Source organism: Pelmatolapia mariae, linkage group LG17 (assembly GCF_036321145.2).
Source record: "Pelmatolapia mariae isolate MD_Pm_ZW linkage group LG17, Pm_UMD_F_2, whole genome shotgun sequence".
In the NCBI taxonomy this organism is placed as follows: domain Eukaryota; kingdom Metazoa; phylum Chordata; class Actinopteri; order Cichliformes; family Cichlidae; genus Pelmatolapia; species Pelmatolapia mariae.
In genome coordinates this window covers 17479304-17506336 of record NC_086242.1, presented here as the reverse complement: position 1 = coordinate 17506336, position 27033 = coordinate 17479304, and the positions used below count along the sequence as shown (strand labels likewise).

The 27033-nt window shown below is 40.5% G+C and overlaps 2 protein-coding genes across 4 annotated transcripts; one reads left to right on the top strand and one right to left on the bottom strand.

Moving 5' to 3' along the window:
* Positions 1-314: 314 nt before the first annotated feature.
* LOC134646849 (endosome/lysosome-associated apoptosis and autophagy regulator family member 2-like) lies at positions 315-18178 on the bottom strand. 3 transcript variants are annotated; one of them, XM_063500846.1, is made up of 22 exons: positions 17891-18178; positions 12559-12679; positions 12261-12450; positions 12009-12156; positions 11150-11239; positions 10960-11065; positions 10729-10878; positions 10373-10461; positions 8638-8818; positions 7823-7951; positions 7264-7354; positions 7049-7151; positions 6733-6870; positions 6251-6523; positions 5981-6154; positions 5417-5606; positions 4922-5018; positions 4736-4837; positions 4467-4593; positions 3816-3994; positions 2191-2353; positions 315-1845 (listed from the first exon to the last, which is right to left on the bottom strand). In XM_063500846.1, exons 1-22 carry the CDS (start codon positions 18026-18028, stop codon positions 1777-1779), a joined length of 3048 nt encoding a protein of 1015 aa, XP_063356916.1. In that variant the 5' UTR covers positions 18029-18178; the 3' UTR covers positions 315-1776. The 3 variants fall into 3 exon arrangements, with proteins under 3 accessions (XP_063356916.1, XP_063356915.1, XP_063356917.1); XM_063500845.1 differs by having other exon boundaries at positions 317-1848; positions 17891-18177; XM_063500847.1 differs by lacking the exon at positions 17891-18178 and adding an exon at positions 17405-17606 and having other exon boundaries at positions 317-1848.
* A 2183-nt stretch (positions 18179-20361) lies between these two features.
* Positions 20362-26984, top strand: klhl42 (kelch-like family, member 42). The gene is made up of 3 exons (XM_063460532.1): positions 20362-21521; positions 21595-21788; positions 24205-26984. Exons 1-3 carry the CDS (start codon positions 20758-20760, stop codon positions 24657-24659), a joined length of 1413 nt encoding a protein of 470 aa, XP_063316602.1. The 5' UTR covers positions 20362-20757; the 3' UTR covers positions 24660-26984.
* Positions 26985-27033: the final 49 nt, after the last annotated feature.

Here is a 27033-nt window from a genome sequence, read left to right as displayed (position 1 = left end):
AAGGCGGAGCACAGCACTGGAGGACTGGAGGCGTGACTTTCGGGGGAAGGGAAGATAGTGAGCCGGTCAAAGACCCCGGCTGGGTAAATATGAGTGTTAGAATAGTTCACATAGTTTCCGATCAGGGCTCAATCCCCCGGTTTTATCGACACAGTTGAAGCCCAAAAGAGCAATGATGACAGTTTTGTTTCACCTAGCGGTCAACAGCGGTACTGCAACATACTAACAGCAAACAATACAGAGTATGAACGACCAGATATCAATTTATTTTAAAAAAATATTTCCATACTGATTAACACTATTTAATAATACAAGACGTTTATACTGAGTTAAGTTATACATACAGTTTTTAAAAAATATTTATATATGTATCTACATAGGGTTTTGGACATGACTCACTCGTTATTTCGCCTCTGTACACCACCACAGTGGAATTTAAATGGTCATCAAACGCATCACAGTGAGACTGAAGTGCAAACATTCATCTTTAATTCAAAGGGTTTAACAGAAACATTGCACAGTCCCACATTTTCAAAAACAGTGAAAGCCCCTTGCAGTCAGTGACAGCCTGAAGATTAGAAGCCCTGGGCATCATCAAATCCTGTTTCCTCTGCGAGGCCTTCACTGCAGCTGCTGCTTGTTTGTGGGTATCTCTGCCATCAGTTGTGTCTTCACTAACTGAAGAGCATGCTCTGTTGGAGGATGCAGGTGAGTGACTTAACCATTTAAAAATATCTAATTTCTTTGCCCTGAGAAAGTCTTGGGTTGCTTTTGTAGTATGCTTTTGGTCTTTAATCATTTTCACTGTGAGGCACTGTCTAATCAGTTTAGCCCCGTACACTCCTATCAACAAGCACACCATCAAAACATGACGGATAATAATAATAAAGAAATTCTGCACAGATTTTTAAAAAGTGTATTTTTTCTAACAGCCAAATGGGGGTGACTCCTCTGGCTGCAGAGACACTTCCTGCGATCAACTGTCCTCACTCTGTGACATCAGTAACACTTCCTTGCTCATAGGGGGTTGCCTGATTGCTGGAGTTTTAACTGCATTATTTTAAGCTCTCTACTGTACAATATAAAGCACCTTGAGGTGACTGCTGTGGTGATATAAATAACAGTGAACCGAAGAACACCAAGCTGGCTACATCCATCTTTATCATTTATAATACCCATGTACCAAGCTCATAATAAAAGTATGACCTTAAGTCAGGAATACAATAAAAACAAGCTTTTAACCTTCACTCCCAATTACAAAGGTATACTTGCAAATTACGTGTTAAAGGTGTCTGACCTCAGCCTACTTTAAAAATAACACATGTCTGTTAAGGAGGCATTGTGGGTGGATGATGATGTCATATAATTAATGCTTGTATGTGAACCCCAAACATCCACACAGAAATCCCCAAAGCCAAAGAGAACTTTAATAAAGGTTTGACATCATAACATCAATATAAATACGTGACTCTTAACAGAAAATACCAAATTAAATTACAAAATATACAAAAACCCCCAAACATTAAAAGCTTGTTTTCCTCTCTCTGTAACTGCTGTTGAGCATCCATGGTGATATAGCAGGAGCTTCCTGTGTATTCCAGGGTGGAAGAGTTAAAGCCATTGTCCATACTGTCCTCAAACTGGGGTGTGTAGAGGTCCCCCCACAATGAAGGAGGTTATAAGAGACACGTAGGGAGGTGGACAGCGAGACCATTGCTAACAGACTGTTCCTCTGTTGTGTCAGCCCAGCCTCGCTCTTCCTCTGCTGGCATCAGTTTAACCCAGGACCCATCGATCAGACTGTGAGGATTTCAACTGCACAGACTCGCTGCTCTCTCCATCCTCCTGCTGAGACGCACATATTAGAAATATGTTACGTGTAAAATCAAAGAGACAGAGGAGAGGGTAAAAAATGACTTCGGGCTGTGTGGAAGTCTAGAAGTCTACCTCACCCTGTGACCTCAGTGAACACTTTTCTGATGACTTTATGGGCTCATTGGAATGATTTTATTGTTAAAAAGTGGACTTTAGCAACTGATACAAAACATACATATTAAAAAACATACATATGCACCAATGACTGCATTTTCTTATCTGCAGGGGTAATCGTGATATAAATTAAACTGCAGAGCAAATTGACATGCAGATGGTAAATCGTTACACGTGAAGTAAAATGTACTTTATGCACACCTTGTTGGCAATGGCGCGCAGTTTCCCCAGCAGTGAGGGTTTCTGGGCGTAGACCACGTCGTCATCGGGCTCCTCTCCTTCAGCCAGGCCACAGCTGTCTGCAGCTGGCAGCTCACACTCTTTGTTGGCAGACATTACCAGACGAGAGTACTTGTACTCCAGCCTGGCCACAGACCACAGGGTGTGAATCACAATCAGGCAGTGTATCATTTAACATCAGACAGCATCCGGTACGAGTGTATTTTTAACCAGAAATTCTTTCCATTGTCATGACTTATCTATTTGACTCAGCTTTCTGGAGAAAATCACGCCCCTTGTGTACTCAGTCACCCCCTTCATGCCCAGTTACTCATCCCTCACAGAGCTGCTTTTCTTTTCTTTTTTTTACACTGTTGTCAAATGATAATCATTTGAAAAGCGTAATATTAAGACAATTTCCTTTGTGGGATATTGTTGACACTTTTCCATATTTTTACACCATATTCTCACTTAACTGAAAATATTTTTGATCTTCTTTCTTTTGTTAAGTGTAATTTTTCTGGAAATATTTATGTGATTTTTCTTTTTGCTAACACTTTATAATAAAGCCCTTAAAGTGCAATTAATCTAGAATTAAAAGTAATTTCCATATATTTAGTCTGAAATTGCAATGTAATTATATAGTTGTAGAAATACTTAGCATTGGATACACTAGAAAAAGGAAGTAATGCACAAATTATACTGTTAGTGATTTTAAGTAGCACATAATTTGGGCCTATGCCCTGCAGCGTTTGCTGGTGTAAGCAGGAAGGGGAGACCAGACCTTATTACATTTTTATATGTAATATAAGAGGACAATTCAATAGTGGAACTTCAATGATATACACTAATATAATGCATAAACAGTGTAAGATAGGGAAATTTGATTTGTTTTTCCACTAAAATATATTGGAATTATGCACTACTTAAAATTACTTAAATATTAGTTAAAGTTACTTAAACATTACTTAAAATTAGTTACACATTACTGAAAAGTATTTCCAGTTCAAATTTTTAAACTTTACTGTGAAAACTCTATCTACAAATGAATTCATGATGCAAGGTAAAATACATGAGGATCGCACCCTTGATTGGAGGCTGTGCTATAACTATAAATATTTGTCTTATGTCTAGAATAAAATTTCATTCAATTTCTTTATAAAAAAATCAATCACTGTTAAATCTACAGTCTTTCCCTCCACTAAATATTCTCACTTTTTCTTTGGTTTATCTACTTACAGTGACCTTAATCACATGATACGCAAACATTTAGTGTGCTGTATTTGCACAGACAGATACGAGATGTCACAATTACGGTGATAATAAAGACAGATTATTTCTTTTCATACACAAGCATGTTCTCAATCATGCTAGCCTTTAAAATACATTCAAGATGATAGTAATCATAAAGGGTTACAAACAGATTTTTGAGTTCACTCTGCAATATGTTTACGATTCACTGATTTACAACGCTGGGCATTAAAACTGTCATCGGTGCCTTCAGGGTGAAGAATTTGCTGTCACAGACAAACATCTCTGACCACTAATAACAATTCGCTGTGATCTTAATGAGCACATTGGCCTTCTGTTAGGGTGCCTCTTATTACCTCTTGTTTTTCTTCCAGAAATAGCAGGTGAGGGAGATGAGCAGCACGGCCACAAAGGCCCCGCCTCCAACGCCGACCTTAAGCCACAGAGCGATGGCCTCACACGGGGAGGAGCTCCGAGGAGGCAGAGACACTCCTTTGGTGCACAATTTGGGCTCGTTCCACACATATAGAGTTTCCTGTTGACATGAGGGGATTTACATTACTGATTAATGTGTTTTCTCAGGTTATAAATCAGTTTGTTCCATTAAAACTTTATTAAACTGGTTTTGGCTAAACCATAAAAGTTTAAATGTGTTTTGTTTTTATTTTTTCCTGCAAAAAATCATGTTGTATGTAGTGAGGGCTCAAAAATGCTGGAAAAGATGAGGCAAATTAAAAATGTACTTTTGGGTCTTAACTTGAAAATGTCTCACAATGTGAAGGTAAAACTTTGCATGGTTTTACAAAAATCATCTGATTCTGAGGCTAAAGTGTGAAATTTTTATACTGGTTAATGTTCATGATGAGATGTTTTGCTCTCGTCATAAAGAATATGACAAATGAATTTGTCACAGATTCAAAGCAGATACTGCCTCACTGTACGTGAGGCAGTATGAGAGGCTCAGGCTTTCTGTGAAGTAAATGAGGTATGGGGAAGGTGTGAGTTACCTGGACGCCTCCCTTGCATGCTCCCTCTATCCGATGGTAGTCGTCCTCAGTGCAGCGTGGACAAGCGCTGGCACTCTCCCACAGGAAGTGAAACGTGCATCCATCACATGTTCCCGCTGGACAGGAACTGTCAAACACACAGATCAGTTATAGAGCTGCTAAGAGTAGTACATTTGTTACCTATTAGTTATTGAATGTTTTTGTTATCAAAGTATAAAAATAAACATCAAATCTATATAGAAATCACACTTTAACTGACGTGCAACTACCTGGGCACGGAGAGCTCTCCTCGCTCAGACTTTTCTGGGTTACAGCGAACGGTGATGACTGAACTCCGACCCTGATCACATGATGCCGTCACCTGCGTTGACCTGAAGGAACACAAACACACATCTGGGACTTGAACACATCAAAAATATTTGACTGTTGCTTCCAGCTTTCTTTTTTCTTTTTACCTGTAGAAGAAATTGATGTCGGGAACATCCTGTGAGTTTTCCGGGAAAAGATCTGGTTGGGCGTTCACACCATTGAGAACGGTGTCTACTGTCGCTCCTGAAAAAACAAAGGGGAGAGAGGTTTTTACCAGCTGATTATCACAAAACTGCATGACGCTATTCAACCAGCACCAATCTGGGTGATCCAACCCAATTAAAACTGTTCACCCAGGGGTACAGCAGGGGGCGCTCACGAGTTAGTCCCAAATAAATCTGTTTCACAAATTGTTTCCATTAATTTTTCTTATAGTGAAACGTCAGAATTCTCTTAATCCATCCTGATTGGTCAGTTAAGGCTTTACAAATAGACACCCTCCACTGATGCGACTTGATTCCATATGATAACTAGACTTGAGAAATGTAATTAAACCCCAAGAGAAACTCCCAGGTATGTATATGAAGAAGCTTGGCGGTGGTTGAAAGTGAGGCCTCAGGAAGTCCTGTTTAAGCTCTTACCAATAAAAGTGTCAGCAAGGCTGATGGATTGCGAGGAAATGGCCATTCTGAAGCCCCGCCCATCCGATGGGATGATGGTCGACTGACAGATAGAGCTGTCCACTGAGTTCACGAACTGAGCTGCGTCGCTCTGGTCGTCTTTGTTGGACACGTCTGTGACGTTATCGGTGCAGACAGCAGCTCTCTTCCCCTGCAGCCAGCGCCAAAATTAATCTGTCAGTGTATAATTTCTCTAATGTCAGATTATTTTCACATCTATTTTTCACTGCTTTACACCATAACAAGATGTGGACACGAACATCTCATCTCACGGTCAAATACACAATATATCCACCATTAAAAAGTAATTCTCAGTATGTGTTTTAGATCACAAGAATTTAGGTGACTTTATACAAGATAAGAAAACTCAGTTCTTATATCCCTTACACATAAAACATTCAATAAAAAACAGGTGAAAGATCAAAAGGACAAAAGAACATTTAAATGATTTTTAAATAAGTTTCCTTCACAGGCTGATCTCTGAGGTGTTTTGAGGCTGATGTAAGCAGAAAGCAGGTCAATTACCCCGTGGCCACACAGGCTAATGTTGAACAGATGAAGGTATTTTGTGCCTTTAGAGGTGAAACTCGGCCCGATGGTCAGTGAGGCCACATCGCTCAGGGCGCTGAGGTCAAAGGTCAGGGTGCGGTTGTTCAGCGTGTGGGTGAAGGAGCAGTCGCTGTAGCACTGGGAGTGTTCCTGAAAGGAAAAGGAAAAACATGATCTCTTTTAACTGGATAAAAGTACTAAAACATGATGATCCAGAATGAGGTATCATGACTGCAGGTCTCTCACCTTGTTACTGATACTTCCTGGTCCACACGCGACACACGCGTCCTGGCCGTAGGTTTGTCGCCCAGCCAGGTGTGTGTTGGGGGGACACTCCTGGCATCGGTTGGTGTCTCTGTCGATGTAAAAACCAGCTGGGCAGGGAACGCAGGAGGAGCCGGCACGCTGGGAGTTCTGAGGTACCAGAGCGCAGGCACGGCACGCTGATGCCACCCCGTCAATCACGTTCGTCAAGTTGATGGAGTAGATCTTCACCGTGTCAGCAATGAAACGACGGACCTATAGACAAAAATATGCCACCACAATTCCTTGTTGGATATCTTGATATTTGACCCATCGCAGCAAAAATTTCTGGCACAACTTCACCTGCTTCCAAGGTGCATGGAGAGGATGATATTTGAGACAGCCTCACCCTTGGCAGAGCCTTAATAACGTTGCTTTAACAGCTGATGCCATGAATAAAAATCACACGACTAAAAATCACTCACATCTAGAGCATGGTTAGTCCTCTGGAAGGCCCACGTATACGTGACGGAGGCGTTTCTGGTCATGCTGTGCGAGTACGACTGTTTGCCCTTACTGCCCTCCCAGGACTCCACCACTGTGGTGCTCTTCCTGTTCACGTCCTGCAGGGGGCGTGCCAATAAAACACAAAAACAAAGGATTTGATAACTGAGCAGTAACACGCAGAACACCATTATAAACCAGACCTCGGTGATGAGACGTGACCATTCTGACTCACTCAGTAAAGTTAGCCACCTAATTACCACCTTCTGCTGGAAATGAACACAAAGAGGCACACACCATCATGAAGTAGAGCTCGCAGTCGGCTGAGCAGATGGTCTCGAACACAAAGGTTATCCGGCCAAACTCGCTGCCGGTCATCCCTGAAAGCGAGGCTGGGACCCTGTCACCAAACACAAACACAAACTCGCATTTAGTAACACACAGATCCTGTTTGTCATCATTAGTACAGGCTGGTTTCTTCTCTGTACATAAACACACACACACAGACTTACTTGAAGCCGGGGACATGCAAGCTGAGGATAAGATAGTCATTATCCGAACTTCCCGCTCCGCTGCGAATGTGATCTCCCGCCACCTCCCATCCTGTGGAGCAAAAGGCGCGATGCACTCGTATTACACCTCCGTAATTCTCCATGACAGCATATGAGAGGTTGTTTTACAACATTATCCACAATTAGCACAGCAGTAATGGGTAAAAAGTGGTTGCAGGTGATTTCAGCTCGCAATTCAAGCTCAACACAAAGCCCATTTTCCATCCAGACGTGTTCATTCTGACTCATTTTAAACTGGATTTTTTTGGAGCACTGTCAGCTCTCCATTTGCTCTTAGTGATTAGATTCATGGGAAATAGCTAGTGTTGTAGTTTCCTTCACTATGTTTACATTTTTTTCATGTAAATTTTACTGTAATTAACCGTAAAATTAATATCTTACATTTTATGCTTTTACTTTTCTGTCAAAGTGCTTTGTAAAGTCTGCAGCTGAAGGTGTTACATAAACAAAGTACTGTTATAAATATATCTACTAACGTGTCAAGCATCCATGTGCTCACCGTTCTTGTCGTCACATTTGGAATTGCCCACGTTGAAACAGGAAGTCTTCATGTTGGAAGGCAGCACGTTCCACCATTTATACTCGTAACCCAACACCGGCTCGGTACCTGCAGGGCACTGTGCACACACTGGCACACACACACATACACACACACACACACACGCAAAGATCACATAAAAGCTGTTTAGACACGACAATGACATTTACCTCCTGGGTACAAAATTGTGTTTGTACAATCTTTTCAGCCGGGTCGATCTTAAACAAATTCATCTCATAATGATGGACAGAGGTGATCATTATATAAGCAGATGGAGAGGCTTTTTAAACTGCTGGGAGGAAGTTCAGCCTTTGAATGGAGAATAATGAAGGAATTAAATGAACCTTGGTTTTTATTGGCAGAGAATTCATTTGCAAGTACAGGATCCAGCTTAAGTGTACAAGTTGTATGACTGTTGTAATTGTTTTTATTAGTTATAGTATGTTTGCAGCCGTTTACAGCATGCCACATCTATTTACATGCATTTATTTATTGCTTTGTAAATGTTTGTTATGTACTGCTTTAAACTCATTTTTCATTTTTTACTTGTATTTTATTTCAATTTGAGTACTGCTTCTTTAAATTCTATATGCATTATTATACTTATTGTACTTATACCTTAGATGCTTTTCTAAAGCATTTATAAGTATTGCTAACCAGCTCTTGTATGAACACGAAGCAGTGGAAAAGATAAAGATGTTTAGTTTGATGAAAACAGATTTAAACTTTATCGACACCAGGGTGAGGCCGGTGAGGACAGGTGTAAGCAGGTTTACCGTAGGTGCCGTCCGAGTGCGTTCCAGGTGGGCAGGGCAGGCAGGTGGAGTCGTTGCTGTTGTAGTAGCCGGGGTTGCAGGGAGGGCAGGGCTCTCTCTGGCCTGTTGCCGGCAGCTCCACGGCTCCCGTGATGTTCTCCACACAGATTTTTGGCTCCACCCAACGATACAGCACCTGTGTCTGTAACAAAGCAGGTTTAAAGCAGGAAATTCACTCTGCTCAAGCAAAAACAAACACCTTCAAAAAACAAAGGTGAGATTTTTTTACTGCCCTGTAACAAGGTACACTTCTACACAAGCCAGTCGGCATGCTGCCTCTCAGGCTGACTCTGAGTGTTCATGGGTTGTTTATCACACTGAGAGACTTTACATGCTTTTGCTACAACAATAAGTGAGCCGTCGAACACTTTTAATGATACATTTTAATCACGTCTGTCTTTCTGTGTGAAACGTTCACGGTTTTTCATACGTACAGTGTAAAAAATTTGAGTGCTGTACATATCACGTGACAGGCAGTGTCAGAAATATGTGACAAAGTAAATAAAAATAATAATAAATGATAAACGAGATGAGAGAGGAAACAAAAACTAAGTAAAACATTTAAAAGGTGAAACCATTTTAGATACAGGAATACCAGCTGCACAAAAGGATTAAGAGTAAGGAATAAAGAAAGTTACTATTAAAGCAGTTCAATTAAAAACAAATATAAAATAAATACAAAAATGATCAGGCACGGAGGAAGCCAGCTTATAAAAATATGTCTTTAAGAAGGATTTAAAGGATGAAAGTGAGCTTGATGATCAGCACAAAAGTAACAGACGGTTTCTTCATTGATATATTTGGGCATTATATTAAATATGTTCACAGAACTGAGCCTGGTTCTCCCAAAGGCTTCTTCCTGCTAAAAGGGAGTTTTTCCTTCCAACTGTCACCAAGCATATGATTGTTGGGGTTTCTTTTTTTTATGTTGTTGGGTCTTTACCTTACAATATAAAATGTCTGCTGTTGTTATTTGGTGCTGCATAAATGCAATTTGAATTAAATATTAATAAGTATAAATTAGTACGCCTTGCCGACAGGTGCTATGTGAAAGAGGGATTTAAGTCTAGCACAAATTAATTCTGCTTCACAAAGAGATTAAAATGTTCTTGTGAATTCAGCGATTCGCTTTAACTTCTGAAAATGGATAACTATTGTACAAATATTAAACTGACAGTCGCAGTAACACACACACACACACACACACACACACACACACACACACACACACACACACACACACACACACACACACACTTGTTTTCATATGTTAGTGAGGACCTCTAAGTGACATAATGCTTTCCTCTAGCCGCTTAAAATAATACCTATCCCTAACCCTCAGCCTAAACCTAACATAACCTGATTATAACCCCAACACTAAAACCACATTTTGAGTCTCGAAATTGTGGGGATGGGAATTTTGTCCCCATATGGGACTGATGGTCCCCACAAGTGTAGTAGCATTCCAATTTTTGGTCCCCACAAAGATATATAAACATGGTACACACACCCACACACATATACACTCGCTCTGGTTTTTCCTTGTTGACTTTGCATATGAGTGCGACACAGGGCGTGTTTATATGCATATCTGTCCTTGTGTATTTAAAAAGGTCATTGTGTGTGTGTGTGTGTGTGTGTGTGTGTGTGTGTGTGTGTGAGAGAGAGAAATATGAAACATGCAAGCGCTGCTGACCTTCCCCTCGCTGTCGCAGGCTGTGTGGATCTGGAAGTAATCCTTCTCCGAGCACGGTGGCCTCACCTTACATTCAGGCCATCCCTCGTCTGAGAGAGGACGCAAACACAGAGGCAGGATGAGCATCAGCAGAGACCAACGAGGTGCTAAAACTAAACGAATCTATTATTATTATGAGGGAAGGTGTTTCCTAAGGTGAAGGACTTAGCTGTCTCCTCAGAGGAAATATGCAAGCTTATTATTACTGTAAGTTCACCATGTCAAACATGAGAGAGAGAGAGCTTACACTGTTTATATTATGACTGAAATAATGTAAACACTGTTTGTTGTGGTGCTGTTGGGTGTCCTGTACGTACGTGAGTAGTGGTGTTCGGGGCAGGGCGCACAGGAGGACGCCCCTTTCACAGAGTAAGTGTTGCTGGGGCAGGGCTGGCAGGATGAGGAGCCGGGGGTCGGGCTGAACCACCCGGGTCGGCACGGGAAACACTCGGATGTGTAGGCGACACCTGGACAAAAGTGTGAAGATGCTTTAAGTATACACACACCTGCAAAAATCATCTGACCGTGAGCTGGAGGTCAAGTTTTACCTTCTATTTGGATGTTCTTCAGCAGCACAGGCTTGACCATCTTCCCCCCCACCAGTATCCCAGTGGTTCTCCAGTACAGGATGTTGGTACCAGACTTCAGGCTCACCTGAGGCCAAAGTGCACACAGTGAGCCACACATCACATGATACTGCAGCAGCTTGCACACACAGATGTAGAAACACGTGCTCACCGTGTGTGTGTCCCATTCTCCATTGTTGGTGACTTTTATCCATTTCTGATCGTCAGTCTGAGCCATTTCCTGGCATTGCTCATTCTGGACCTGAGAACAAGTTAACACAGAGGTCATTATCCACACAAACAAGCAAAAATGACTCTTCTTCAACATTTACCTGCTATTAAATTCATTATGGATATGGACAAACGCTACACCCAGAGTATAACTTGCACAACCTTGTGTTTGACTTTTTCAAGCACTACATGTCATCTGTATGAAATAGGCTTAAAAACAAGTCAAGCTCATACTAACTCAAAACTCATCAGCTAACAAATATCTGCAGTATGACTGTTTCTCTGTGCAAAGGTAAGCTCAGCCGCCTCCTGAATACCTTCATTATTCTTTAACCAATAAGAATAATTAAAAATGTCTTCTTTCATAGCAAGCTTTTAAAGGTCTTGCATGTAAGTTTTTTAATAGCATAAATAGAATGAATCATACTTATGTTTAAATTTATTTATTTCTACTTTGTGGAATGTATTCTATTATTGTGTAGTATTATTGTTATAGTTTATTTTTATTGGTGCTCTATTCATTTTGCTACTGTAATTATGAGAAATTCTCATCTTATCTCATATTAAAAATGAGTGATTTGGACCAGATTTTTCACAACACTCTCAAGGATATAGTTTATGAGCAACACAAGTTACTCCCATAATAAAACAACTTCAACCAAGCTGGGCAAGAGGTCGAGCACACTGCAGACAGGTAGTCGTCTACAACCAATTTACAATCACTAATCATCTAAATTATCAATAAATCAAGAAATAAAACACTCTTGGTTTTATTTACTATTTTAGTTACAGGTGCTTACATAGAACTCAAAGAAGATGTTGTTGTCGGGGTACTGGTAGGTGAAGGAGACAGAGCCCTGTTTTTCCAGATGTACGGCATAAACCAGGGACACCGTGCACTCGTCACGGTTGGACTCCAGATACACGCCCTGTGGCGTCCACGATGAGCTGCAACGAGAGCAAAACACAGCGGCAGCATACTCCATCTTGTTATATATTCAATAATACATGAATACCCATCTCCATGGTAATGGTAATGCTATGTGCGCCACCTTTTACAGGCCTGAATGTCCTCTCCATTCGGCCCGGTGTCGAGGAAGCTGGCTAAGCTGGTGAAGCCCGCAGGGATGGCATCCCATTGGTCAAAACGAAGGCCGCTGCCCAAAGAATAAGAACCGGCTGCACACGGCGTGCACTGCTGTGTGGACATCTCCAAAAACTTCCCAGACGGGCATGAGAAGGCTGAGGGAACAGAGAGGTTGTGTTGGCACGTGCACACACACACACACACACACACACACACACACACACACACACACACACACACACACACACTGTGGTGGTACTCACAGCAGTCAGTGCCTCTGGTCGGAGGAGGAAGGTCTGAGCAGGAGCCTGGAGCCTCAGGGATGGCGACCCTCCATCGTGACCCTGTGCTGTCACACTCTGTGTACTGGTAGTAGTAGTCTGACTGCACGGTGAACACACACACAAACACACACAGACACGCAGATAGAAAGATCAATAAGGTATCCATTCATGGTTCCCAGGAGATGAGGCTGTTTCACGTTGATGATTCCCTGACTCAAGGTTCATATTTGTGGGTTTGAGCGAAACAGCTGCGTAGCTATTGTTAGATTTTCCTCAGAGGGAATCCCAACACTGCTTGTGATACTCTGAGTTTTCATCTAGCATCGTCATCAGGTCGAGGTTGTTTGTACCCGCCAAACCTCACGTTTTTCCTGGTGAGGCTTGATGAAAGCCTGTGCCTTTCAGAGTCATCAAGAACTACACGGTAGACAAAATTTTAAATACCATACATGTGTGAGTAAAGAATGAAAGTCCTAATGGACGAAACAGTAAATCTGTGGATTGCTGGATAGGTTAAACTGGACCAAAAATGACTGGTGGTTTCAAATTTTTCCCCTTAGCACAGTTTGCCTAATGTTGCCTAATTTGCCGGCACAGGCTACACACATATACAGTACAACATAGCTTCCCCAATAAGAGCTGACCCTGTGTAGCCTGACAGTAACAACACTGCTCTGCTGCTGATTCCACATTCAACAAAAGCTGGTCGTACAAAGGAGAGCACGGAGATGTTTACAGGGTAAAAAGATGGCTGACCTCGATGTCCACAGCAACCATCCGCCGGTCATCTAATGGTCCATTAAGAGCATGTTAGCGGGTCATCTTATCAAAGGTCTGCTGGCTGTGACCTCATGCTCATTGAGGGAACTGAATGTTCATCCACAGGCCCTCTTTTTTAGTGCCCTTTATTTTAAAGGGCACTAAAAAAGAGCTTTTTCAGGGTTTTGCTACCTTGTTTAGATTTTTATTCTATTCTACACATTGTATTTGAATAACATCCTGTTTTTACGTTTGCTTGGAAAATAAACTTACAACGAGGCCCCAATCAAGTAATAACGAAAAAATGTCTTACATACTATTTGTAATGTATCTATTTATAACCTCTGGTTGTATAAGAGCATATGGGGAACCTGAATTGATCTGTAGCTCCAAATAAAAACCTTCCTGGTGACTTTTTTGTGTCAGTCACTAGTTTTTTTAAGTCGCACTGAATAAAATATGAAGTTCATTTAATATATGAAATCAGGTTTATCTTTGGCATGCTCATTTGTGTCTTTTATACCACCTATTAGTATTTCACAGCAGCTACTTTGATGTGAAATAGAAGGTAAACTCGGGTGTTACTAGTCACAGAAATTACACTTGATTAATGTGATTTGTAACATGTGTTTTCACCTGTTTTCCACTTCAGAAACAAGTCAAGTGTCCAGCCAGCCGTCCATGCATCAGCTGATGTTGGACTTGTTGAGTGATACTAGCTTTAGTTTTGAATTTCACACATTATGGTGACCAATCCACAAATTACTCAGTGTGAAAAACATTATTAGTGGCGGCAGCGCAACAAAACCCAAAGAAAAGCATTCTTTGTACTTTTTAAGCAACTTCCTCTGAGTCCAAAGCCTCGCTCTGGCAGATCTCCATCTCCTCCCCCGATCCTGCTGTTCAACTGGACAAACAAATCAGATGAGCGCCGACTGACATCTGAGCAGCAGCTAATTAAACTGAAACAATTGCAGCGATAAAACTGACAGAGTCAGTCGGTGCCAGAGCGATGGCTTTCAGATGTCAGATGTGTGTGCTTGGTGCAGATAAGCCTGAGCTCTTTTAAATGACTAATCACCTCGCCGCAGCGACAAACATGGCCATTCATGCCGCACCCCCTCCGACAAACACGCCAGCAAACATTCAAACTGAGGCTTTGCAGTGCGAGCAGCAGCATCACCTGCGCTCAGATTCACCTTTCTGTGTTTCTGCACACAAAGAGGGCTAATGTGCTGACAGTGGGGGGAAAGGTGACACTGATAAAAAAAACGACACGGGCTAATGCCTTTCGCTGGTCTCCTGGGTGACTCACGCCGGTTGTCATGGAGACTGATGGAAGGAAGCGAGCAGGGACGGGATAAAATTCAGTGCCTCTTTACAGCAGAGGTTTGAGGATTTGATAGGACCCTAATCTCTGTAACAATGTATTTTTTAAGTGCAGAAAAAAACATCTGGAAACTTCTGAAGCTGTATTAAGGTCATCTTTAGAAAACAGCACACAGCTGTTACATCACTGCTTACTGTTTATGCTTTATCAGTCAGGTTTCCAACCGTTTTCATTTGACATACCCAGAAAGCCCATTCATGTGATGTAAAGACCCCCTCAGTAACACCACTTCTCATGCTTTATTTTGATGTACATCTACACTCAGTGTTTAAACCACCAGTAATTTTAATTTTAGTCTCCATTTTCAACAGTTTATCCCTTATTTCTGCTATTGTTGGCTAAAATAAGGAATCAACTTGTCAGTGCCCGCTTTTTTAATGGCCCTGACTCCTGAAGTAAAATTCCCCATTCATTTTCTCCATGTTCAAAAAAATCCTTATATAAAGAGTTTAAAGCCTTGAATCAAACCAGCCAGCCACGAGATGACTCATAATACTAAAAAGATTTGATTTGGACCAAATAGATAAAGAAAAGATTTTAAGGGCAACGGTGCAATACTGGATACATGTAATTATGTTTATCAATAAAGGAACTACTAATCCCATAATGCACTGCATGTCCCAGATTCCATACTAAATGACTTCCAGCCTTCTTGAATTTCTTCTTGAACGACATTCAAAGCTCTTCTTTGGATGTTGGCTTCCTTTAGATGATCCCACACTAATTCAGTAATGTTTATATCCGGGCTCTGGGGAGGCCAACCCATGGCTGATGGTGTTCCACTGTGTGTTTTTCTATCCAGGTATGCTTTTACTGTACTGGCAGTGTGCTTGGAATTTGTTGTCATGCCGAAAATGTAAGCCAATGTTGCCAATCAGATGATTTCCTGATGGTTTTGGTTGGTGGATCAAAATATGTCATCGTTGACATTTTTTTAAACATTCAACTAAAGAAACTGGAACCAATATGTTTATATGACAGACTGTTGATAACAAAGTACCTAAAGATAACATTTAAAGTTAGTTCTTTGTTGTCCCCTACTCAAGGGGTGTTATGCTTCACCCTTGAGTTTGGTGCCTTTTGTGTGCTTGAATGTTTCATAGGTCAGTGTTAACAGGTTCAACAAACAAAAAAAGGTCAGGTACAAAGACTGGACTGAAAATGAGTGAAAAAGCAGCCAATATACAAAGATGAATGTTGAAAAAGCTTTAAAAAAAAACCAGGAGAACTGTTTCTCAAAATTTCTTACACCTTAAAAAATTATAAGAAAGTCTGGTTCCTTGGAAACGGGGCTCAAGACTTTGCTGATGTTTTCCGTCATGTATTAGACTAATGTTCATTTTGTACCATTGTTCAGACATTTCACGCCTCTTTAAATGCTGTATTTCCATGTTTTGTGTGACAGCTATCAAGCTGAATCTCATCTAATCTAATAATGATAACTGCTCCCAGTGGCTTAGCGGCTCCTTGATGCAGGGTGCGGTAGGTTTTATTGATTTTACACTGACGGCAGTGAACTATAATTTAACACAGGCTGGATCCTATTTTCTTTCCCAGAATTCAAACTCTGACGAGAAATGTACTGAGTTTTTTAGTTATTGAGTTATATTAAGATGTGGAACATTTTTATTTACCATTTAGAGACATTTGCTTCTATTATTTTTTGCCAAGAGTTAGACGAAAGGTTCACTAACCCTCTTATATTGTGCATTTCAATAGGAAATTATAGTAAGTGGCCATTAAACTTAATTTGTGACCTCGAAAGTAATAGCACAGTTGAATTGTGCTTAAATTTACATGCACACTGATCCGGTTAATGATCAGTAGTTGTTATTTCCTGTTTTAATCATACTTTTTTTAAGCTTTCAGAACATTTATAGTTTATTTATATTGTCTGACATTATATGGAGTTGTGACTGCCACAGTGTTTGCTGTAACTGATAACTTAGTTATCTAGCTAACAGGATAATGTTAGCTAGGATTAGCTACGTAGAAAACTATAAAATAAAAGTCATAAAAACTTTCTTTTTCTATTATTTTCATGCACGTTATTAACTTTTTTATTTTTATTTTCTTTTGTTTTCTGTTTTAAATACTCAAGTGGTTCATAACTAGCAGCTTTTCTCTGAACCGGGTGAAGGCAGGACATCATAAAATGCAGGAGTGTATTCACAGAGAAGGATATTAAATAAGTAACCCTGATTTAACAAACGAAATAAACTTGTTTTTTTTTAACCCATATGAAATTTTTGTTGTCATATACATGTTATACAGAGTCTAATCTTCAATGATAAGGACATATATTTATCCTGGTATGACATATTTTTGAGATATTCTGAATGCTAACATTTTGCTGTGATCTGTTCCTGCTAAAAGAAAGTTCTTCCTTCCCCCTTTCACCATGTCCTTGCCCACAGGCTCATCATTCTCTCTTTAATATTGCAGGATATTTATCTCACAATATACAGCACTTTTAGTGTTCGATCTGTTCAGTATTACAAAAAACTAGCAAATGAGTCCATAAATAATCGCTATAAGTGTTTGCCTAGCGCAGGGATCACACATTTCTTCATAACTGGATTTCGATTTTCAACCACAGCTGTCGCCCCCTAGTGACCATAAGAATAATGCTATTTTTTCATTTACAGAGTATCAGTCCTGGCATGAAAATCTCACCATAGCTTCTTCTTGTATTCCTTCAAGTCATCCTTACAGGCTTGAGAGAGCGAACCGTGCCAGCAGCCTTTCTCTGTCCTCCTCAGCGAGTAATCCTGGTCGGGCTGGCCGGCATGAGGCTGCTCAGAAGGGGATGAGCGAAGGATTCCAGCAGGGTGTTTATAGTCAACATGAACGGCATTTTAAGCCGATCAGCGACGTGAAGGACGAGGCGCACATACATCCGGACTGAGGCTGAGCCAAGCCAATGTAAAGCAGCAAAACGACTTGCAGACCTTACATTGCTTTTATTTATTTTTGTATTTTTAATCCTTCTTTATTTTATTTTATTTGATCTTAATCTATTCTGCACATTTACTCCTGCATGCATGGCCATTTTGACTTGTTGCCCTGATCATTTATTCTAGGATAAAGAAAAAGCAAAGCGGTGTTTTTAAAAGCAGCAGATATTATAATTATAATAACGACGACAGCACAGGCGCTCACCTTATTACACGGCCGCAGGTCTCCGGCGCCTTTAACTGATGATGTATGAGCGGCGATGATGATGATGATGATGGTGGTGGTGATGCTGAGTAAAAAGCTGCAGCTTGGGGACCGGGAGGCCCACGCCTGCTCCCTCATCCTCAGTCCGGGTCACAGAGCGCCGGGTGTCCGCTGCCTGGAGCCGCGTACTCGAAGCGGGCCGCACGAGAGGAGTCCCTGTCATTGATGCTCCCGCCTGCCTGTCTCACCCATTCTCCCCTCCTCCACCCACAACAGCGTCAACAGGCTGATAATAAAAATCGTTTCCGGTACAGATTTTCAAATTAAAGCCGTCTTGTTACGTCCTATGAACCTCAGTTTTTATCACAACACCGTAATCCTGGGTTTATTCTCCAGGGTTTTACAATGTGTGGTTATTATTATTATTTTTTAATTAAAATGTATGCAGTGCACTGGTGTCCTTTCTCTCAGTAAAAACTGTGTAAGATCTTAAAATAAATGTCTCTGAATATTAGTTAGTGAAGAGAGTTAATCATCAATCTGAATAATGAGATCTGCATCTGATGGAAAAAGTTTATAATTTAAAATACAATACATGTAAAAATATTTTCTAAACATTTATTTAGTTTGTAATTTTCTCTCTGTAGCATTACAATCACTAGGTGTACCTAAAAATAAAGCACTTTGTAACATGGGTCCAACATTTTTAAAACTGAATTTCATCCTGTCTGTATTTATGGGTCATTCTACATAAACTCCGATTTGGCGATGGTGAGATGTCCTAAAATTGATTTATTTTTCTAATGTTTACACATAGACCATATTATAACATAACCTCTTCACTTTAGTATTCACAAAAAAGGCAGATTAATGATTTTTAATCTCTTTTTGTACATCAATTTACAGACTAGATGGTGTTACCTCACTCTTTCTGCAATTTAAAAGGCATTTGATAAATATTATTTCCTCAGTCTCTTCAGCACATGTAGTCGGACTTGCATTAGAATACTCATAATGCAACAAATCAGGAGATTATGTTTTCTTATTTTCAGTTGTTAAGTGTGATTGCACAGTGTTTGTTCATTTGTGAAGCCATTTATTTGCTATGCAACTGTTATAATGAGTAGTGCCACAATCCTTTTGATGCTGACCCTTAAGTGTAACAGAATTCAATGGATCTTGTAAAATTTGGCAGAGTTTCTTTTGCTGTGACAATGGGAAAAAAAATCCCCCAAACCCCAAAGCACAATAACATCAGTGACACAATAAACCACCCAGGGATTGGGTGGAATTGATTTAGACATACAAACACGGGATTAATACTACTACTACTACTACTAATAATTATTATTATTGTTATTATTATATATAATAATAACAAGCTCTTCATGAAGTTTTATAAAACTTCATGAAGAGCTTTTGATATTTTTTTTTCTGTTAATGGTTAACAGTGCTATTAGTTAGTTGTAACAGCTCTGTTGTGATTCATAATCAAGGTGACACCAGTGACAACTTCTATAATTTTTTTTTCTAAAATGGCAGCTACAGGGCATCAAACCACATGTTGTCAGTCTTGTTTTTCTCACAAAATTTCTTTCTTCTTTTTTTTCTCAGTTCCCTAACAACTTCAACTAAAAGCTTCATATGAAATTATGCTATAAAAAAGAAAAGGTCTGAAAAATGAAAAGAGATACTGGACTCGCCACACCAATTTTTTGCAGCGCTTCAGGACACATGTTCCAGGAAGTCATTAGATGTCGGCACCGCGGTGTTTTCCTTCAAAATAAAAGGCTTTTCTTAATCAGCAACGCCAGTGACACAACTCCAGGGTACCGTTACTTTGTTTAAATACTTCATAATATTTATTTTACATTTTGTTTTGTTATGTTATGTTTGTCATATATGTATTATTGCAAGACACAACATTGTTTTTTAGTGCTTCACAGATTCAAGGGTTAGTGTTAAATGACCTAATAAGTGGAAATCATTATTCTGTAAATATGTACAAGAACTGGACTGAAAATGATTAAAAAAAGCAGCCAATGTCCAAAGAAAAACTTTGAAAGATATTCAGAAATCCTGGAGAACTATTGCTCAAGTCCACTTTAAAAATGACAAGAAAGTCTGGCTCCTTGGAACCAAAATATGAAGAAATTATGGTCAAGCTGAGGTGACCATGGCCAATAGCATCTCTCACAAAACCCCAAATTAAATTTATTTAATTAAAAAAACTAAATAAATATTAACAACTAACTAATCAAAATTAGCCAAACCAAATAAAATAAGTAATTAGAAATAAATAAATAAACAATAACAAAAATAAATAGCCTAATCAAAAAGGGGATCAAACATTTAACTTATTCTTATCATTTATTCAAACCATGTTATGTAATTCTAATAACGACCTGCTGGGGGCAGTAAGGTGTCTTCGATATGCCTAATCTGCCGATAATTCCAATGGAAGAAGAAGACGCATATGATGTAGGGTGCAGAATCAAAACAGTTAAATTTGACAGCTCGACATTGTCCCTCACAAGGAAAATGTTATGAAAACGTTCCTGGCAGGCTGAGAAACAAACCGCGATATTCAACCAACATTTTCAGAAAGTGGGGCCGAGTTGTGGAGGAATGCCATCGCGGGGAAAAGCTTCTTTTGGCCGGTTTATCCGGGAGCGGTTGCAGCGCCTCTACAGCTAGCTGATTAGCTTCCCAGCTCCATGGCGATCTACGGGCTGAACATTACCATATATAGACCGGGCACGGAGCTCCCTGGCCGGTGAAATGTAAACGGCGACGGGCTTGGGAGACTGAGAAAGGGAAAGCAAAGACAAAACTCAGCTTGAGAGACCAAAACCACCATCTTCACCATGTCATCCGAGCAGATCATCGCCATCATCATGGATGACAAAACCTACGAGGTGAATAAAAAGAAGCTGATCGAGAAGAGCGACTACTTCCGAGCTCTGTACAACTCGGGCATGAGGGAGTCCACGGAGGACTCGGTGCAGCTGCAGGGACTCAGCGTCCTGGGCTTGGAGCTGGTCCTGGAGTTCATCAACACCTCCAAAGTCCAGGTAGTCAACGAGACTCTGGAGGACCTGATCGAGACCGCCTCCTTTCTCCAGGTCACCTCCATCCTTAAGCTCCTCACTTCGGAGATCCGGCTGGAGAACTGCGTGGAGCTGTACAGTCTCTCCGAGGTGTATGGGACTCACGACCTGCGTACCGCTTGCCTCAAATACATGACCTGCTACTACCACCCCATGCTGAGGCGGCCCGAGTTCAGCAGCCTGTCCTCTGCTGTCAGGGACCAAGTCAAGGAGATGCGCATGAATGGCACTGCCACCCTGGTGGCCATCGGAGACTTCACCAGCCTGTCCCTGGACGTTCCGGATCAGGACGAGCCCTGGTCCATGCTGAGGTATGGAGAGGTGGAGCAGCGCTGGAAGCCCCTCGCCAACAACCTCCCTCCAGATATGATCAACGTCAGGGGGTATGGGTCAGCCATCCTCGATAACTACTTGTTCATAGTTGGTGGGTACAGGATGACGAGTCAGGAGATCTCTGCTGTGCACTGCTACAACCCCTGCAGGAATGAGTGGAACCAGGTGGCGCCGCTCAACCAGAAGAGGTAACACGAGTCCCCTCTTGGTCCCCATTGGTTACCTTGCATCGCTTTTTAATCACTGATTCTTCTCGTGCAGGTCCAATTTCAAGCTGCTGGCCGTACAGGGAAAGCTGTACGCTGTGGGAGGCCAGTGTCTGGGCACCGTGGAGTGTTACAGCCCTGAGCAGGACTGGTGGACCTGCGTCTCCTCGATGCCCGACCCGCTGGCTGAGTTCTCTGCCTGTGAGTGCCAGGGTATGATCTACGTCATGGGTGGATACACTGCGAGAGGTGTGTGTACAGGAGCTACAGCAACATATACACTAACACGCCAACACAGTCCGACAACAGTTTGGAGAGCAACTGTGAATTTTCATCTAGTGATTCTTTCTCCTTGACCTGCACTGAATTGTGTCCATGCACACCAGATGAATAGTTTATTTATTTATTTTTTAAGGAGCAAAAAAAAGCCCACATTTGCAGGTTGAAGGTGACATGAATCATTTCACAGCAGAAACCACAGTGCGAGTCCTACACAAAGGTGATTTATACACTTCAACTGTGGTATTTAAAATACATAGATTTTTACATATCTGTCATGTTTTAGATAATCAAATAAGTTTTAATAGACAAGGTAGACAAAGATAACCTGAGTAAATACAAAATGCAGTCTTTAAAAGATAATTTCATTTATTAAGAGAAAAAAGTTATCCAAATCTACCTGCCCTGTGTGAAAAAGTAAATACTCCTCTTGTTAACTCATAGATTAATTGTGATTAACCACATTTTATTTTAGAAAACTGAGTTCAGTTTCACTTAGCCACACCCAATCCTGACTACTACTTTTTCATGGCACTGTAGTTATAACTCCTCCAAAAAGCCTCTGAGAAATGAAGGGAAAAAACAGAACTTAATTCCACAGAGTAAAAACTTCCCTGAAGGCAGTATGGTATTTTCAGCCTCTGGTTAGTCTCAACAGATGTTTGTATCTCACGGTGATTCTGTTGGAGAAGACTTCCTGTTAAAAGGAGTTCTTCCTCCCTGCTGTCGCCATGTGCTGCTCATAAGGGATCATGTGTTTTTTACTTTTAGTGTCAGGTAAATGTAACACTCATATCAAGGCAGTTTATAGTGTAAAGACAGTAAACATTTTCCTGATAAGTTTTACTGAAAACATCAAGATGTCTGTTTTGTTAAGTTTAATCATCACAAGGGGAAAAAAAAGTAGGCTTAAAATAAGAGAAGCGAGAGAAGAGGAACAAACAGAACACAGATACCAGGACAGTGTCTTTTCCTTATACTGTGAGGTGACTAAGTAAAAGTGAGTTAAACTGAAAATGACTTTGTGTGAATTCAGATTTTCTTGTTGTTGTATTGTTGCACTTCCTCTCAGTTGGCTGTGGCGTTTGGCACGTTGTCCTTGTGTTGTTTTGTCACTGTTGACAGTTTGAAGTAGATGTTTTACATACCGTTAATGCTTTATTGTAACACTGTCACAGTGCTGTACAAGACAACAGCACAAACAGAAGTGTATCCATCCCTTTCTTTGTTTTCCGTTCCTCACCATAAAGGATTTGGGATTATCCAAATCTGATCGCGTTTCCACACTGCAGCTTCTTATGGTGATTTGTTAATAACAAAGTCTGAAACATCCAGCTTCACCCTCCTTTTTTGACTCTAATGGGACCACAGTTTACAAAACAAACATCATGTGCTTTGCAGCCATAAACTCATCAGCAAAGTGTTTACTGAGTTCATACTAAGAGGGAGCCGAGGACCTTTTTTCATGCACTTCTGTACAATGTAACCATCTGCCCCCTGCTGGCTGTTAGAGACGCAGGCTTTGCTGCACCCTCCAGAAGTTTTGAATCTTTCTTACCTACAGCTGTTTATATTCTCAGATTCAGTTCCTTTTGAGCTGCAGTTTACTTTTCTCAAACAAAATTAGATCACTTTTTTACCCTCTTTAAAAAAACTACTCTAAAGGCATTCATTAGAATCATTATGTCCATGTCACATTTTAGTGCCCAACGAGAATTTTAAGTAAAGTAAAAAATAATAAATACAATAAGCAAAAAGACAAAAATATAATTGAAGTGAGAAATCACACAAAAAGTTATTAAACTTTTAAAGTAAAAGCATGGATTGCTCATGCAGCTTAAGGTAGTTACTACACACCCAGACTGATCTCTGAATTACTCATTATTTCTATATTGAGTAATTTATTTAAGATTTTGGTAGTTTGGATCCTTCATATTTGGGTGTACTGAGCTGCTCCTGCTTCTTATAATCCTATAAACTCTTCATTTTAATGTGTATTTATTCCTTTACCAGTCAGCAACATATCGTTTATAATCAGGACACCTTGTCCCGGATTATCTCTTATATAACCTTAATTATAAGGGATTTAGCACTGCTGGGTGAACAGGATATTAAAGCGGTTATTGCTTCCATATTTGGGTTTTTGTTTAAATAAGATGAGCAACTTCAATGCATCTCCCAGGTTGTAGGAGATTTTATAAGATTTAAAAACTATTCTTTATTTTATTATCGGTTTGTTTATGTTGGAGCACCTTCTTACGTTTCTCTTTGTTAATTATTCAGTCACTGTGTTTTTTATTTTGGACTTTCTAATATTAAATATGTAACAATTACTCTCGTAAAGTTTTTTTTTTTTCTTTCTTCTTCTTCCCATTACACCGGACAGAGAGGAACACAAACATCCTCCGATACTGCCCCATCTCTGACACCTGGACGACGTTCCGATCCTGCCCGGCTCACATCCGGAAGCAGCAGATGCTCTCCGTGGAGGATACCATCTACCTGGTGGGTGGCTACACCCACGAGCTGGACACGGGGCTGCGGCGGCGACGTCCCAGCCAAACGGAGGACGTGCTGACGGTGCAGTCGTACAACGTCACCACGGGGGAGTGGCTCCAGCTGAAGGAGAACACGTCCAAGTCGGGACTGAACCTGACGTGCACGCTGCACAATGACGGCATCTACATTATGAGCCGGGACGTCAGCCTGCCCACCAGCCTGGAACACCGCGTTTTTCTCAAATACAACATTTTCTCAGACGCTTGGGAGGCCTTCAGGCGCTTCCCGGCTCTGGGACAGAACATGCTGCTCTGCTCACTTTACCTTCCTAACGTGCTGTGACACGCAGAGCGGCGGGAAAGCTCGAGCACTGTTAACAGACCGATTATTGTTGCACTCATTGGGGATCTGTGGCGTCAGGGTGTGGTTGGCAGTTTGAACGCCTCGTGACCGCCGTGCCTCGGATTTAAAAACTTGAAAAACGTGCACTACGCTAAAGATACTGCTGTGGATGCAAATGGAAAAGCTATAATCACAAGTGTGGCCCAAAGCATCATCAGAGGTAGCACCAGTTTGTGCCTCTCATGTGTTAAAGTCAGCAGTCACCATCAAATATTCACCAGGTGAAGTTTAGAAAACACAGAACCAGCTGGTTTTGCCTTTTGAAGGCGTTTCCACAATCCTCAAAAAGTCTCCTCTGACCTTCTGGATGAGCACATGATGGTCGGATTGCAGATTTGAAAGGTGGAGGAACAGCATTCATATGGTCAAAAGAGTCTTTTAGGGTCCTGGAATGATGTTTGAGTGTTTCTCAAATATCATTTGAGAAACACAACAACTTCATCCCTTTTCCCAAGATTAGCTTTATCTTGAAGGGATGTCGAGTGCCAGTCGTCAGACTGAGACTGCAAAGCAACAATCTCCAAAAAATCACAGGAAGTTCAGCCAAAGTCAGAAACTTTATGATCACACCTACTATTTCATTTTGATGCCAGTAGTTAGTTCGTCTTTGTTTTTGTTTTTGTTTTCTTAAAGACAGGCCTGCCCGAGCAATGCTTGCACTTCTACCACACGTCAGGCTCTTCGTCTAAAATCCCGCCAGTCTGTTCTATTGAAACCATTGAGAAACTGATTAGTTATTATTATTAATATAAGTTTATCGCCAACATTTTATAAATATATTTCAGATGAGATTTCAGATGAGAAAAACATTTCCAATTCAAACAGTGTAAATTATATCATGTACAGAGCTTTAACAACATAATCTCTTTGTGTGACGCAGCATGTGAAGTCCAAATTTCAAAACTTCTAGTTTAACATGCAAAATATTCATTTTTGTTTATTTTCTATGAATTTCTTTCAGAGAGACTGAAAAGTCTGCAGCATCACTGTGGGGATGAGTTTTCCCTATATTTGCAGACTGTGAAGTTAAAATGAATTTTTGAAAAACTGGAAATTAAGATTGTTTTATTGTTCGTCTAATTTTGCGCACAGCCTGGATCCTGCATATTTTTCACATGCTGTGTTACTCTTTAACCTTTACAGTGAGAAAATAAACTGAAAGAAAATATTAAATACAGCTTAATTAAAAAAATAGAGTAATAAAAAAATATACTAATTAGTTTTAATTCTTTTTTTAGTTTAAAGGTTTTGTTTCTTTTTATTCAGTTTTCATGTTTTAATTTATTACTACATGGAGGATATTTAGCAGGTCCCAGGCTTAACAAAATTCAGAATAATCATTATAATAAAAACATTTTTTGGAAGCAGCTGACTCAGTAAGCACAGACCGCAAACACTAAAACTACTGACAGTTTCTTTATATATTTATTTTGGTTGATTTTTTTTAAATTCACAAAAAACGTTTTATTTATTTTCTTTCTGTCTAGTTTATTTTATTTTATTTAACTAAAATATTTCAGCACCCAGAGTTTTCAGGTGATTTGAAAAACCCCTCCGCCTTTGAAATGAGACATGACACTCTGAGTTAGGCTCTGTGCAGATCTCCTGCCTGCCACTGTTTTGTCTTAAAACGCTAAAATCACATGCACTTTTCTACTTTTACATCCATGACCATACAAAACATGAGAGGCACTGACGAGGGCTGCATAACAGCGTGCTTTCAAATCTAACGGCCACGTTATTCCTGATGTTTACACTCCATTGGCATCAAAGTTTAACATAACACAGCACAACACACTACAAACCTTAAAAAAAATCTCAGAAACAACATCCATTAATGCTCTGCACATGGCAGGTAATCATAACGTGGCTTTGGTTTTACACTGCCAGTCGTACAAGGATCAGAAGTTCTTTCAGAGGGAGCTTCATGTGTTGTATGAACACTTGTATAGTCTTACTCTTCAGAGAGACACTAAGAAAAGCTTAAAGCGCGATTCCATGAACTGAATGATGCACACGTGCCTTCTGCAACCTCAGTAAATAGGATAAAAACAGAAAAAAAAAGCTCAAGATGCAGGACTCTGTTACATTTCCAGCAACCGACCAATATTGCTGTGTTTACTTTCTGATTTTTGCTGAAGCAGGTTTTGTTTTCATTTCTGCGGTGAATGGAGGGACGGGTGCAGGTTGGGAAGTGAGTCTGAAACTGCTGCAGTGGTTGTTTGACAGTTTGGACATTTAAGTCATGACCAATAAAGGTGAAGTTCAGGGGTCTGTTCCAGTGTCTTCTCTTTGCTAAATGCTAGCCTACTAA

Coding starts and splice junctions, on each gene's coding strand:
- LOC134646849 (XM_063500845.1), bottom strand. CDS start 18,028: ATGAGGGAGCAGGCGTGGGCCTCCCGGTCCCCAAGCTGCAGCTTTTTA. Junction 7,355..7,822: donor CAAATGTGACGACAAGAACG/GTGAGCACATGG, acceptor TTTGCTCCACAG/GATGGGAGGTGGCGGGAGAT. Junction 7,152..7,263: donor TTGCATGTCCCCGGCTTCAA/GTAAGTCTGTGT, acceptor GTTTGGTGACAG/GGTCCCAGCCTCGCTTTCAG.
- klhl42 (XM_063460532.1), top strand. CDS start 20,758: ATGTCATCCGAGCAGATCATCGCCATCATCATGGATGACAAAACCTAC. Junction 21,522..21,594: donor GCGCCGCTCAACCAGAAGAG/GTAACACGAGTC, acceptor CTTCTCGTGCAG/GTCCAATTTCAAGCTGCTGG. Junction 21,789..24,204: donor GGGTGGATACACTGCGAGAG/GTGTGTGTACAG, acceptor TACACCGGACAG/AGAGGAACACAAACATCCTC.